We start from the raw sequence: 16,171 nt of genomic DNA, 5'->3' as shown, positions 1-16,171 counted from the left end.
AGTCACCTCACCAGTGTTGGGCAGTAATAGTTACAGTAATATATTACTGTAATATTATTACTTTTCCCAGTAACAAGTAAAGTAAGGTACTCTGCCAAAACTTAATATTATATCTATTTACTTACATTTCATTTACTGGTGGAGGGTTTCTGAACTGCCACAGCCCTCCTATGAGACACAGACAAAAGTAGAAAAAAATTGAACATTAGTGAGGACCAATTATATGAACATGGGTTGAAAAGTGGTTAATTTAACTCTGACTGACAGAATTTAACTCCGAATTTTATAGTGTAGCCTCATACCTGAGGGTGTGTCGTGTGATTGATTTAACCACTTGAATCCTATATAGCCTATACTTCATTGATCGCTGTCCCCCGCTGGTCTGTACTACCTACAAGCTCACAACGCATCACTTTGTGACATGTTGTTGTAAGCTTGCAGATCTGCTAAAGTTTCGACAAATGTTTGCCTATATTTGCAAAAAAATCCCGCTATTAGCACAAGACCAGGATAGCTTCATGCGGTTAAGTCATATAATGGAGAGAGAGTGGCTGAGAAAAGGAGAGATGATAGAAAGAGACAGAAAGGAAGAAGCCAGAAAAGGGAGAGACACACGAGTGATGAACAACAAAGTGTGAACGAAAAAGACACTGAATGAGAGTCAATATGGAGATGCAATGCCAGACAGGAAAGTCATAACTAGAGAGAAGCTAGTCTCTTGATACAGACTGTGGGTGCTGTTTCTCCTCCATTTGCCAATGGGCTCTCAGATTGGAGAGACGCTGATTGTTGAATGGAAGATGAAAGTGGAGAGAGTGGATTACTTTAGAGGTCACTACCTCCTGGAAGAATGACCCCTGACCTCAAAGATAAATGTCACATTACAAAATCTCTGTGCAGAATAATGTTTCAACTCTGCAGGTGATGCATGCACAGTGCATGCATGTGTCTCGCTGTCGCTGTTAAAATAGAAGTCTTGCTGCCACTACTCCCCCTGTCTAGTACCCCATGCCACCGTCAACCATGATGCTGTGCAATATCCCTGGAGTCACTCTGTCACTGTCTACCTCTACCGCCATCTGCTCTCTGCCCAATCATGAAGCGTTCTGGAGACGTATTCTGTAATCTCTGTGATCAAAATAAATTGCATGCGAGTGTGTGCGTGTATGTACATGTAATGTATGTTTGTGTATGTGTGTATAGGCCTATGCGCGCACATGCACACGCAACACGCACGCTGCACACGCGTAACAACAAATAAGCTGTGAACACCTGCATTTCTCCACAGGGATAAATAGAGGCTTACTTACCTTATCTTATATTATATCTGAAAGAGTTGAAATTGAGGCTAGCTTTACTATTGGGAGTGCAATGCAGGCATAATTAAGCAACAGTGAGAAGACAGTGGGAGGTGAGTTTGTGTATCAACTCCATTCTCCAGTGAATGAATTTTGCTGAGGCAGTGTTGTCCTTGTGGATTCTCTGCTGAATGGATGAATGAATAGACTAGTCACAGACACGTCTTCTATCACAAGAGAGCATTTGAGACATGTTGTGAGCTTGTAGATCTGCTATTGTCAGAACAGTGCAACCAAACATAATTTTACTTCTACTGGATCTCTTCCCCACTAGTCATTTTAGTCTAGTTTTTATTTGTTGACAAAATATATAGTCTTAGTTTTAGTCATCATAGCTTTTTTTTTGTTTTGTTTTTATTTCGCTTTCGTCACTGGAAAAAGGTAGACGACAAACATTTTTCCACATAGTTTTAGTCGAGTCCGTGATTTGTTTTGTCACTCGGTACGAAGTGACAAAACAAATCACGGAACGCTGCGAATCAGGCTGGAAACCAGGCTAATATAGCTATAGCTAATCATGGGACCTAATTGCAACCAGCTATATGATGACTATAATATTACTAGGAATGCAAAACGCAGTAAAACAGACTAGAATAATATTGTTTTACTGGTCGTTGGATTGGTTGCAGGATTAGTCTAGACCAGTGTTTCCCAAAACTGGGTCAGGAACCATGTTTGGGCCACAGACACATTTTCTATTAGTCACGACTCGCAAGTAAATGGGCTATTACACTGGTTTGGGTCCCGGGGAGACATCAAATGTGCATGTCTTTTGGGTCTCGAGCTAAAAAGGAGATCTAAAATTTCTCAAACCTTTTAATTTCAAGGTCCCTCAAACTCAATCAAATGGTACCGAATGGACCTGTCTTCAAGGTACCTGTAGCCTATTGTACCCTGGGAGTCCCAGGACCCCACTTTGAGAACCACTGTACTAGACCCATAGACTGTAAAAAATATGGACAAAGCGTTCTCCGGGTCTAACATGAACGTAAAATGAAGCCTGTCAGTCCTTGTTATTGTAAGTCGCCATCTTTCTAGATCCGTTTTGGCCCAGCTGGCCATTGGCTGGCCCAGACAACGAGGCGGGACTTCCCCCCTTCTTCTCCGTTGGTTTTTATTTTGACTCGAGTGGAAGGGGAATCCCGATCATAGACTGTAACGGTAGCCACGCCCCTCAGAACATATGCGACTTTATGGTCATTTTTTAAATAAATGGGACCATAATTTTCCAAAAACAATATTATGACATTAGAAATGAGACTTTAAACTAGTGACTGGAAGCAGAAAGTATTCATGACCATGTTTATTAAGGTAATACAGTCTAGGTGAAGTTGGGCCCAAATACATGGACTTCTATGGGGCTATGGGTTTTTCTGGGTCCAATGACAGCGCCACAACAGGGCATTCATTATATGAACTTTCAGGAAATCCCGATTTCCTCAGTGGCTTCACAAAATATCTGTCTGACTGCCCCCCTGACTAGACCACAGGTTTACAAACACGCACGCACGCACACACACACACACAAACACACACAAACACACAATCGCTCTCCCTGTCTTTATGAGTGTGTGCGTTTAATCTGAATTTCAAATTTCGGCCCTTGTCTTTCTTACTGTATGTAAACTGACTGATACTGTAATTTATTCAATAGCGGAAAGGCTGACAGCACAATATAAAGTGTGTTGGTAAAAGGGTGCAGAATAATGGCGTGCATACATCCAAAGTTTTATTTTTGGTAATAATAATAATTTTCAGTAGTGACTCATAGAACAGAGTTAGCCCGATATATACTGTACGTACACTGCTCTCTCTACTGTATAACTCCAGACAGAAATATGTCACCTTAATGGAACCATGTACAGTATGCCTGTTTGTCACTGAGGAGAATAATGTATTGGTTGGTTATTTTTGTTACAGTCTAATAGCCTATGCCCTATGTGGACTAGATCTGGTCCATTGTCATCAACAGATTCAACACCTTTATGTATCAGCTTTTATTAATGGCAACCGGAAGTACCGACCAAAGAAGTTACGTTGATGCTGTGCAGATATCATGTTTATTGTTTACATTCCCCCGAAGGGAACCTTTTACAACAAGTGTTTATTTTTTATTTTCTTTCTTAATCAAACAATCTTTATTTGCATTTATTTGTGTGTGCAAAACGTCTTCAAGCAAAAGTGATATTCAACAATCAGGCAGCTCAACATCAGAGAAGTCCATGCAGACTCATCATCTTGATAAATTGGTCTCATCTTTTTTTTTCTTAAGCTCGTTTGTTTTTGTTTCTTCACAATCACAATGTTAAGAATTCAATATAGCATGTTATTTAAACAGATGCTAGGAGATTAATTGTTGACCAGGATTCAATTTGACCAGGATTATCAATGACTCAAGGAGTTGATATGCATTCAAATAAGTGAGTTAGGAACGTCGTTTTAACAGGCAGCAAATTAAACTGGTCCTCGCCTTGTGGACCCCCTGCTTTGCTTTAGTTAGTGCATAGCCCACCAGAGTGCAGCCACGCCCGCCAACAGACCAATCAGCGGGCTGGCTCTCAGAGAGTGGGAGGAGTTGCAGAGGTCTTTCGGACAGCAGTTGAAAGTGAAACTGCTGATCTGCGGGAAGCTGGCGGCCAACTTCTGGAAGTCACATTTTGCGTTGCTGATGCACTTGGAAAACACCACGCCAGTGCTGGCCTTCAGGTTCAGACAGGCGTCGAGTCCATCTGAACACTGCTCTGTAGCTTCACACTGCTGAGAGCCAGCCGGACACGAGTAACACTTCAAACTCACACCCAGGGCCAACACAGACAGTGCAGTGGTCAGCCATAGCACATATCCACACCTCATCATGTTATACGTATGTCACACACTGAAATGTACGGGAGTTAAAACAAAACACACGGTCACACGCCCTGCGATACTGCTGCGAGCATAGATATGGCTGGCATGGCATTGGCTGCGAGTTCTCAGCATCAGTGTTTCTTGATATCGTAGTTGCTATATATATATGGTTACCCGGCGATATTGCCAGTCAGAGTGCTGAGGCCAGTCTTATGTCACGGACCTCCATATTTGGTCAAGACTGCCCTGGAACTTCATAGTTGGGCATGGCATGTCATGGTGACATCACAGTGACAGTGCTTGAGTGAAAACGGATCTCACAGCAGTGTTGGCCATACTGAAGCAGAGAGTCACACAAACAACCATTGAACCATCGATGGAACCATTGAAGGAGGTGATGAAGCCGTCCGAAGGAGAAGGAGCCAGCACGAGGAGCATTGTTGATGGCAGCAGCAGCACGTGCAGGAAAGGAGCTGCTCTCCCCACTGCCACCTCCTCCTCCCCTGTGCTCTGCAACCCCAGATCAGTACTGAAGAAACCGGTGAGCCTGGAGGAACTCCAACGACCAGGAGGACCGTACGCCAAGAGAACCGTAACAGTGGTGGGCGACGAGTTGGGCTGGGGGTTTGTGGTGAGAGGAGACGGGCCGTGTCACATCCAGGCGGTGGAGCCCGGCGGGCCCGCTGCCGCTGCTTGGATGAAGGTGTGTCAGTTCGTGGTGTCCGTAAACGGTCTGAACGTTCTCCACCTGGACTACAGAGCCATCGGTCGCCTGGTCCTGACTTGCCCCAGAACGCTGGTCATGGAGACCATGGAGGAAGTGCAAGACTGAGGAGGGGTCAGCACAGAGTATGGATGAATAATGGGGTGACAGCGTCCATATCATTGTGATTCGTACTACAGTACATCTTCATTGCTCTTGTTTGTTCATAGCACTCAAGAACCGATTCCTTGGACCCCCAAGGCCGCAAACCACTCACTCAAATACTTGAGTTAATTTCTGACCTGAGATCAGATTCTAAAAATGTCTTCTACATCCTGACAGTTTTCTGAAAAAGCTATGTTTCTATGTCAGTCGTTCGATTTTTCAAAAATAGCAGACCTACAAGCTATGGGCTTGTAGATCTGCTATTTTTCAATAGCTAAAGCGTAACATAATGCTTAACATAATGCTAACACCAAAAGGGGTTCCCGCCCAGAATGGGTTAAGGACTCGTTTTCTATCACTGTACATACAGTACCAGTTACCTTCACAGCAGCCAACTTCACTGCAGCTGCAGGTGGTGTGTGTGGGGGTGTGGGTGGATGGATGTGCATCTCTGCCACATACAGTCAGCCTGCTCATCGGGGGCAGTTAGGGGTTCAGTGTCTTGTTCAAGGACACTTTGACACTAACCCAGGGGCAGCCCGAATTGAACCTTGGGGTTCCCAAATGGCCGCTCTACCACCAGCGCCAATCCTGCCCTGTGTATGGTGGTTGTTCATTTTGACGATAGCAGACATATTATGTAATATCTCCTTTTGCTCTGCCGTCCCCCCGTCCCCCCCTCCGCCTGTCTCTTTCTGCTGAACAATGTGAATATATTTCCATCTCATCTATTTCTCTCCCTCTTTCCTCCCACCTTCTGGTCGCTTGTTCATGTGCCTTGCATTTCTTCGCTTTTATCTAAGTTGTTCATTTCTTCTGAACTTCATCCTCTATACTCCTTTCTGTCATATCCGAGGAATCACTTGACAGCCATGCCTCCAGGGCTCTCTCTTTCTCTCTCTCTCTCTCTCTCTCTCTCTCTCTCTCTCTCTCTCGTTTACACCCTTCCTGTTCTGCTCTCTTTCACTCAGCCTCGGACGCTTCAGACTAGTAACTGTGAGAGGTACTGTAGATGGAATGGTAGTCAGTTTGATGTATTGGTGGACAGAGGAGAGATAGATGGATGAGACACTTAAAAGAGGGGAAGAAAGCATAGTGTATTTCTTATAGACATACCTGACCTACTTCAGAGCAGACATGACTGTAAATCATTAATCATCACTAGAACTACACTGGATACGTGCGTGCGTGCGTGCGTGCGTTCGTTTGATATAGAGTTGAGCAGGAGGCCAGTGAAGACAAGAGGGAATAACAAAAAGTAAGCAAAATAATGAAGTTCCCTGCATCCTCTGCTCACAAATGGATCACAACAATACAATTCATACTGCTAGAGTACTTACACCCTAGGATGGATGGTACTGACCAGTGTTGGGCTCGTTACTACAAAAATGAACAATTACTTGTTAATTGTTACTCTTGTATTATTCCTTTACTCCCTGCCAGGAGTAATTACCCTAGTTACGTTGGCTCGAAGGAGCTGCACAGTTGGAGGCGGAAAAGGGATATTCATTTTACGCAGTACAAAGATGTCCTGTTAGGTTACCATGTACGTAACGTGGTCAAATAAGGAGACCGAAGCCCTCATTGAAATATGAGGACGAGCACATTAATCTATTGCTTAAAGGGACACTTTGTAAAAAATATATGTTAATGACCTTTAGAAGCTTTAGAACACTTTCCTGGGGGTCTTTATGTGTGTAATATGTGGTTTTAGATATTTTTGTATGTTATATATATGTTGTCTCAGTAAGTTGTCTCAGTAAGACAGCTCTCCCCCCTATCCACAAGGAGGAGCAGTGCACCAAATAATTATGGGAATTGTAGTCCATGAAGGTAGTGAGACCAGTGTCCATGACATCAGAGCCAACAGGCTCACTGCTACAATCTAAAATATCTAAAACCACATATTACACACATAAATACCCCCAGGAAAGTGATCTAAAGCTTCTAAACGTCATTAACATATATTTTTTTGCAAAAAGGGTGAAGTGTCCCTTTAAGGAAACGCATAAAAAACACTGCAGTGTACAGAATATTCTGTCTGTCGTGCGTAAACATGGAGGGCTGTCACTGTGGGGATCCGAGTGGAGACTTTCTTCATCTTGTTTAAATATAAATACTTCGAAATTAAATTAAATGTTAATTAAATGTTTAGCTCAGCATGATTTATAAACTGTAGGCATAGCTAACCTGTATAATAATTGTAGGCTATATGGTGATCGGATGATCATCAATCATTAATTTTGCGCATCAGTCCCCGACGACACATCCGTTACCCTCACTTTACGTCAAAAGTCCTAACTATTACTCAAAGTATATTTTTGAACACCATAGCTTTCACTGTGTATTTTATGAATTGAACACATTAATACAATTCCCTGCTTCGTTTCCTTGCTGCGCCTGACACAGCCAGTGTGAAGGTAAACCGCAGCAAATATTTACCAATATAGTAAATATGCAAGAATTGCAACTTCTCCACCCATTCGCATCGAGTCTACCGAAGTATTAGGTGAGAATGTGACCTTAGTTATACCAACGTTGTTGTGGTAAATAGAAGCCTTTTCAATTCAGATGCCATGGAGTTGCCATAGTGACACTAATGGAATTGTCTAGATTAGAGGGGCATCATTGCTCAGACTGTCAGTGTTCTAAAGAATCTGATGAGGATTATGAGCATAAAGACTTAATTGGGTGATTGGCTGTGTTGCCTTCTCATAGTGTCTGTCTGACTGGGTTGTCTAGTATTAAGAGTAATACTTTGTGACATACAGTAGACATGCATGCACTGTAGTGTGCCACCATAATAGTCACAAAGTTGACTGAGTGTGGCGACAGTAGCGGAACCGGAAGGCGGAACCCATAATTGCTAATAGTAATAGACTGTGGTTATACTAGGCATCTCACAGATGCAAGGAGCTGAAGATGAAAGCATGTAAACTTCCCTATGCTGCACTCATCAGACGAATACTTCAGAGAGAAATTGTGATAGAGAGAGAAAGATTGAGAGATAGAGAACGAAGAAGAGATAGATGAAGCAACAAAGCCGGACAACGATATTAGTTTGACCTCAGGTATCATATGGAGTGTGTCGGGAGTGTATATTTCTATTTGGTTTTCATACTTTATGTGGTTGTGTGTGTATCTGGTTTTTGTGTGCGTGTGTATCTCTCAGATCCTGTGTGAGAGAGGGAGACATTAAGTAAAAAGGAGACTCCTAACCCTAGTGACTAATGACTGTGTGAGATTGAGTATGGTTGAGAGACTGTTGAATAAGCCATGAGGCAGGTACACTCTGCCCTAGATCTCTTCACTTCTGAGCTCCTCCAGCATTCATATCTACACCAGATCTGACTTCTCTAAGCAACCAACTTCTAACACAGAATTCTTCTCAGATACAACACTTTCTCTGCGTGGTGAAATGTGTGCTCAGGTGTTGCATTAATTCAGTTAGTGAAGCAGTGCCACATACAACATATCAAAGGAAAAAATAGAAAAAAACTGTTTGGGTTGCAACTGCAAGAATTCTTTCCTGGGTACCTGTGGGTTAGCGAAGCACAGTTTCACTGATAATTTAATTGTAGCCCTCTTCCCTACTCTTCCCTATTATTATTTTAATTTTAGTGGTCAATACAATGGCCAAGTGGGAGCCTAGTTTGCACTGTGTCTTACAGTAAAAAGCATACTGTACACACACTGGGTGCCCTGGGCATATGGTGCCACATTCTGGGTTCATATCAAGCTTACAGTACGTCACCTCCTCTCTCCAGTGGGCTGTGTAGCTGTGTAGCGCACCATGACGTTGCGCCGCTCCGCGCCTCGCCGATCGTGTCTTTCCATTAGCGAGTGAGGATGAATGTTTAAAAAATTGGAATGACCTAAATTTCACTAAATGAACAGTTTTCTTTTGTAATGTCTTGGTTTTTATTGAAATCTGTTTTGTTTTTCTTCTCTTTTGTCCTTTCCCCATGAAGGAGAACCACGCACGTTTGATGAATCCTTCAGAGGCCCGATCCGGAAAAGGTACTTCCCTCCTTTTTAAATTGACTGTGGTGATCTATACAGTAAATTGCTGTATAATTCCTAAATCATTAATCCTATTCATTCCCTGTGAGGCTGAGGGAAAAGTCATACTATTCTGTCATTACTTTAAGCACTCACATGAACTGATGAAAATGAAGTCAGAATGTACAATACATGATACATTGATATTTCAGTCAGAACAGCCATAGGGGGAGCTAAGGAAATGTGTTATTAAGGGAGAAACATTGAATGGAGAGACCATGAGAATGATTGGGGATATTTTCACGTCTCAGCCACTCTCTCTCTCTCTCTCTCTCATACTCTTCCTGGTGGACAAAGTCTATTAAATACATAGGTAACTGCAGCCTGTTGTTTTAAAGAGATTTCACACACACACACACACACACACACACACACACACACACGTCTGTCTGCACAGACGCAGTTTATACAGAGAATACAGAGAGAGACTATGAGAAAGACATGGGCTGCAACACTTTCTTTGGCACTCTATTTTGTCAATAATGCGGTAAGATGCAGGCATAACCCTAAGGGACGGCGCTGTGCGTTATTAAGCGGCATCGATCCCATAGCCTGCAGGGACTGCTGCATGTTTATAAGCGGCATCGATCCCATAGCCCGAAGGGATGGCTGCTGCAGCATTTCTGAGCGACATTGTTTCTGTTACTTCAAGTGGACCATTCCTGCTTAGTATGTACCTTTAATCTAGATGCTATATAATGTAGAGACTATAGAGGGTATGCGCATGTATAAAGTGGGTGGCAAATCGAGTGGCAAAGTGAAGCTTTTCTCTTCGCAGATGAGTAAGCCTGGGACCGAGGCTAATAACGGTATGGGGTGTCAAGGCCAGAAAGTCGTTTTTGCCACTCAGTAGGCGTTCCCGCATAACTTCCGGGTATGATGATGTCACGCGCATAACCTCTATTGGCAAATATTCCAAAATAAAGCACACATACTCGGACATGAAAAAGGGATAGTGTCAGTTTTATTAATATTAGTGTGTGTGTGTGTGGCACATGTAGTCCATCTTTAACACCTCTGTTTATGGCCAATAATGACTGAGAGGAGGAGCGTCAGGTACACAGCTCCCTGTGGTTGTCGGCCGGCAGTATCTACACATGTTTGTTTACCAGTCACATTTACCTGTGTGTGTGTGTGTGTGTGTGCGTGCGATCGTGCGTGAGTGCACGAGAGAGAGAGACATATCGCACCTTTTAATGAGCTTATCATGGAGGGTTTAGAGCCCCGTGCAGCCAGCCAAGCGGGTCAATGTATTTATAGGCTGACTGTTTACCTGTCACTGTGTTGCTGCTGGAGTAGCAGCGTGGCTCAGCCTGAGGCCCAAACAGCCTAATATGTTCCGTGGCAGCGGGGGGATTCCCTCCAGGCTTAGTGTTAGATGTTTGGTTTCCCTGAAAGCCTGGCTCAGGGAGGAGGACGCCCCTGCCATGCAGAGTCTAGGGTCACTACCTGCGAGCAAGGGGAAAGGCCAGGATGGCTCTCAGCTGAAACCCTACAGCTGGCGCTTAGGCACTGTCGGAGGTGCGTCAGGCAGAAATGCCCTGCAGGTACCAACAACTGCCTGTCATGTAAATTTAGATTACAGTAGGATACATAGTGGGGAATATAATTGTTACCGCTGTTACATACTATTGCATTACTGTTGGTGTACCATATACAGTGTATGTATGCAAAGGATAGTCAATGGGTCATTAGTAAGAAATAAACCCAGCAGAGGTGATGAAGGTCTTTATGAAGGTCTTTATCACCGCCTTTGTGAAATAAATAAGGGGATTTATTTATTTATAATTATAGCCAGAAGTTGGAGATGTTCAAATGAGCGCTAATCCAGACCACTGCTGTAGGATACTTCATACCCTGTTGCGTCAGAACAGATGTGAATAACAGGAGTGGTGGAGAAGATCATGCTGTCTTATATTCTACTATTAAAAGAGTGTTTTTCAAGTCTTTTCTTTAACGTGGGCTTCTCTCTGCTTCCTGTTCTCTGTCTCCCTGTAGGAGCTGCACAGATGTCTTCTGCTGTTTGATCTTCATCCTCGTCATCTTCGCTTACATCGCTCTGGGGATAGTGGGTGAGTCCACTTGCACAGCACGCACACACGCAGACACACACGCAGACAGACACACACACACACACACACACACACACACAGCTGAGTGCGGGAGAAGTGTCTTTGATCAGAATGTTGTTAGAATATATATACCCTCCAGTAAGTTCATGCACGCACGCCCACAAAAGAGTGCACGCACGCACGCTCGCACACACACACACACACACACACACATACACACACACACACACAGCGTGCGCTAGATTTTATACCTCCACAACTTAAGCTTACCCAAAGCTTACATGCACAGAAACTCTTAGAGGCGTACACGCATACAGTACATGTGCACATTTGTGCCAAATAGTACACAACATACACGAATACCGTACATACAGTCATACACACCTACAGTTACAGTACAGTATGTATTTTCTCTCTCTCTCTCTCTCTCTCTCTCTCTCTCTCTCTCACACACACACACACGCACGCACGCGCGCGCGCGCGCACACACCCACACACACACACACACACACACACACACACACCACAAGGCTGTGTTAAAACATAGCACAAGCATTGTGGTGTAGCTACGCAGCATGTGGTCCCTAATTGAGCTACAGAGAGAGGAAGAGAATGAGTGAAAACATAAGAGTAAAGTGTGATTTAACTCTAAATTATGCAAATGTGTGTGTGTGTGTGTGTGTGTGTGTGAAGCAGTATTGTTGCTGTAAAGTGAGTAATTGCTAGAACAGCCAACCAAGTAGCATGGCCTTACACATATAAGGCCATCTCATCTGACCTCATTCCTTCTCATGTGGAAAGATCAAAGAGTTTTCTTTTTGACGTCAGAGAAACAGGGCCATGCGTCATGCATCAGGAAATATGGGCCAGCATCAATGATGCATAATAATGTCAGTGTTTCCCATTTGCATCACATTTTGGTACACTAGAGTAACGTTCTTTGGTTTTGTCTCATCAACCTTGTAGCAACAATATAAAACTAGAACTGCACTCTGTCGAGTGCATACTTGCTTGTTGCACACTAGTAGGCCATAAATGGCCAACTAGTGCACAAGCAGAGCGCGCAAGTACTTTTTATGCGTATGCAAATAAAACTTTGTGCCTGATTTGCTGGGACCAGATTACATACATGTATACACAGGAGCATTACCTTTAATCCTCCCAACACTAAAACATATCGTCATTACGTCACCATCGAAGACCAATTACACTCTGGCATTGGGTCCTTTAATACACATATTTCTTACGTCATCATTGAGAGCTAGTTACTTGCGCACACCATGTAATCTGGTCCCAGCAAATCAGGCACAATTTGATGGACATATACACACCATGTAATCTGGTCCCAGCAAATCAGGCACAATTTGCTGTTTTATTTGCATACGCATCAAAAGTGGCGGGTTGGCTGGGACGGTGCATACGAGCCGGGCGAAACTATTACTTGCGCGCTCTGCTTGCGCAAGTAATAAAGAATGCAAAAGAAAGTAGTAAGATGAAAATAACTGCACGTGTACAATAATCATAGCACACTCTGAATATTATTTAAAAAGATATATATGAGTGGGTATCGCAATGAGACTAATGCATTCTGAATCATATAAATCTATTTAACTAGAAGTTTGGGCCGCTATGGGGCCCTCACACCCATGGCCATCAGTTATAGCCAAAGTCAGATAAAGAAAATGTTATTGTCCATTAAATTTAGCAAAAAAATATTTTTTGCCTTTGTCAGTATACAACAATAAAAACATCATTACATAGAATAGTATAGTGCTCAGTCAAGTCAATTCAAGTGCTCACTGCTCACACACTTAGGCATAGCAGTGGGCGTGGTTTTCTTGTTCCACTGGGAAATCGCCCATTCATTTTTCCAATAGAGATTTCTACAGTATTATTTTAAGCCTTGAATCAAGCCATACCCTTTGTGTAGTGGTTTTCATTTAAATCTTTTCACAGAAGTTGCCCGATGAAGCTTTTTTTCCCCCTCAATTATCAGTATCCACCTTCAGTTCGACCTTGAAAGAGCACGTAGTACTCATGTCTGAGCTCTTTTAGGAGACCTCAGGCTCCCTTACCCATCCAAACCTTTTGCCCCAGTATGCATGCACAGCAGAAATGCCTGTCTGAACACATTATTCAGTTGGGCATGAGGTACAAAAAAAAGAAAAACGGTTTGTGCCGCCCAGCCTCACTTCGTGCTTGTATATCTGTTATTTTCACACAAATATTCTCTTCTGGGGATCCCTTGTATTTGGTCCCGCGACCAAATACATGTCAATGTGGGGTCCTTGACACGAAAAGGTTTGAGGACCACTGGACGCCTGCAGTCACCTTGGGGTCCAGTGCCGTGCCAGTGCACCTTTAGTCTTACCTACACAGAAATGTAATCAGTGGAGCTCATGTCAGTCTCTGCTTGACTCTGCCTCTATCCATCTCTTATCTCTTTCAGAAGTCACAGCTCAAAGTTTGATGAAAGGTAAGATAAAGAAATCGACAGATAAGAAAAGTGAAGTGCATTTAGAGAGCCTGAGAGAGAGAGAGAGAGAGAAAGACAGAGAGCAGAAGAGGAATATTCTTTGTTTGGTATTTCGAGAGAATGCTGAGGACACAGCGAGAGAGAGACTGTGAGACAAGAGAGGGGGAAATAAAAGACAGCTACTGTAGGGAATGGACTGATAGAATGACAGAAAGGAGTCAGTGGGGAGGTTCATCTTCAGCCTTTTGGTTAATAAAAAGATGAAAGAAATGTCGAGAAATACGAGAAGAAATTCACTTTGTTGTCTTTTGCTTTTGCAAAGTACACAACGCCCATACCAATAAAGCATCCTCTGAACTGGAAAACATGAGATGTGTGTGTGCGTGTGTATGTGTATGTGCTGAGACGCAGTCAAAAATCTCTTTTTTCCCTAAGCTTTTCAAGACGCAATTCAAATACACAGCATGGTGTCCTATAGAGCGCCGCAGTCCCGCCCCCTTTCAGAAAAGCAAGTGGCCCAGGAAGTGGAAGCCCCATGCATTCTCCCATCGGCACTTTTAATATAATTTATTTAAAGACGGTTACGCCGCGGACAAAGCCAATTCGGATCGTGACGAATCATGACAATGAACACAATATTTTGGGCCGATCAAATAATTTATAAGACGAAAAACAAAACAAATAGTGTTGTCTCCTGACTTTCTTTTCTTCTTTCTAATGATTTGATCGTCCCAAAATATTGTGTTCATTGTCATGATTCGTCACGATCCGAATTGGCTTTGTCCGCGGCGTAACCGTCTTTAAATAAATTATATTAAAAGTGCCGATGGGAGAATGCATGGGGCTTCCACTTCCTGGGCCACTCGCTTTTCTGAAAGGGGGCGGGACTGCGGCGCTCTATAGTCAGATGTACAAGAAACATAATTTCAGCACTATAATTATGTATAGGCGATTGGAACCAAGAATACTGCATAGTGCAAATTATTTGCACACAGTATTAGCATATGCACATGTACCCCTGGGGGACTGCACCTGTAGTAGTAATAATATCTGGGACTTATATAGCGCTTTTCATGGTACTCAACGCTTTACATGTGTGGGAGGGAACATAAGAAAAGACTACTTTATTAGAAAAAACTAGTAAAATAAGTTAAAAATCAAGTCACAAACAAGTCTTTTGTTTTTCTTTTTTTGTGTTATTATGTCACCAGTGTCTAATGAATCTAAAGTAAGTAAAAGGCAAATTAGATTTGACTAGTTTGGTCATTTCTGGAGTGTCCAGTTTGCTCTCCTATAGAATGTTTCCTTTTATTGTGAGATGGAAATTAAGAAGAAATTCTGGTGACTGATTCAACCCCAGGCAACCAAAGACGTTGCAGAATATAGATTTCATAATTTAATATGAAATCATATAACATTTTATATTAAACTAGAACTGCACTCTGTCGAGTGCTATTTTATTTGACTGATTATGTATATAGTATGCGTATGACTAGCTCTAAATGATGACGTAAGACATACGTATACATATACATAACACTATATAGAGTATGTAGTTGTAAGTTGATTAGCGGTATACTGTGGTTACTTTGTGCCAAAAACCGTGCCAGCCAACCCGCCACTTGATGCGTATGCAAATAAAACAGCAGATTTGTGCCTGGTTTGCTGGCACCAGATTACATAAATGACCATATTTCTTACGTCATCATTGAGAGCTAGTCATACATATACACACACCATGTACTCTGGTCCCAGCAAATCAGGCACAATTTGCTATTTTATTTGACTGATTATGTATATAGTATACGTATGACTAGCTCTAAATGATGACGTAAGACATATGGTCATTTATGTAATCTGGTCCCAGCAAACCAGGCACAAATTTGCTGTTTTATTTGCATACGCATCAAGTGGCGGGTTGGCTGGCACGGTGCACACAGACCGGGCGGAATTATTACTTGCGCGCTCTGCTTGCGCAAGTAATTATAGTTTAGTAAAAACATAGACACATCCCATGGTGTCTGTGGCAAGGTACACTTGTACATACTAATGATGCATTATTACAGTCCCTGAAACAATCCCATACAGTAGCATTCCAGCTGTAGAAAGCAGACACAGAGTAGAGGTGCAGTGTTGTAGTTTACTATATTGCATGATGATGTCATGCATGCCCCCTTCCACTGAGCTCTTTGTCTTCTCAGCTCACAGCATTTGCCGTATAAAACATAAATGTATCTTTCTCTGACTCTTAAGTCAGAGCGGTTTTGCAACCCTTTTCATATCAAGGGACATCAGATGTCGGCATCTGTCCGGGCCGACTTAGAATGTTTTATTGTCGTTGGATAAGATTTTGTCCACATTTTGGAGCAATCTGGGAACCCAGTGGCAAAAAAAAGAACAGCACCCTGTCCCTGTATTCCTTTGACTTTTTCTTGTGCAGCACAGAATCTGCTCTTGAGAGATTACCATAGGAGAGAGAGAGAACAGG

General features: G+C 42.8%; 1 protein-coding gene across 1 annotated transcript in view; it reads left to right on the top strand.

Annotated features, from left to right (window-relative positions):
• The window catches only part of LOC308325284 (choline transporter-like protein 5-A), a 40,521-nt gene that overhangs the window by 5,180 nt on the left and 19,170 nt on the right, over window positions 1-16,171 (top strand). The window contains exons 9-10 of the mRNA XM_080777766.1: window positions 9,045-9,093; window positions 11,134-11,207. Coding sequence (XP_080633892.1) covers window positions 9,045-9,093; window positions 11,134-11,207 — 123 coding nt within the window. The remainder of the gene's footprint in view (window positions 1-9,044; window positions 9,094-11,133; window positions 11,208-16,171) is intronic.

Source organism: Protomyctophum bolini (assembly GCF_963924005.1).
Source record: "Protomyctophum bolini genome assembly, chromosome: 12".
Taxonomy (NCBI): domain Eukaryota; kingdom Metazoa; phylum Chordata; class Actinopteri; order Myctophiformes; family Myctophidae; genus Protomyctophum; species Protomyctophum bolini.
This window is presented reverse-complemented; position numbering and strand designations above follow the sequence as displayed.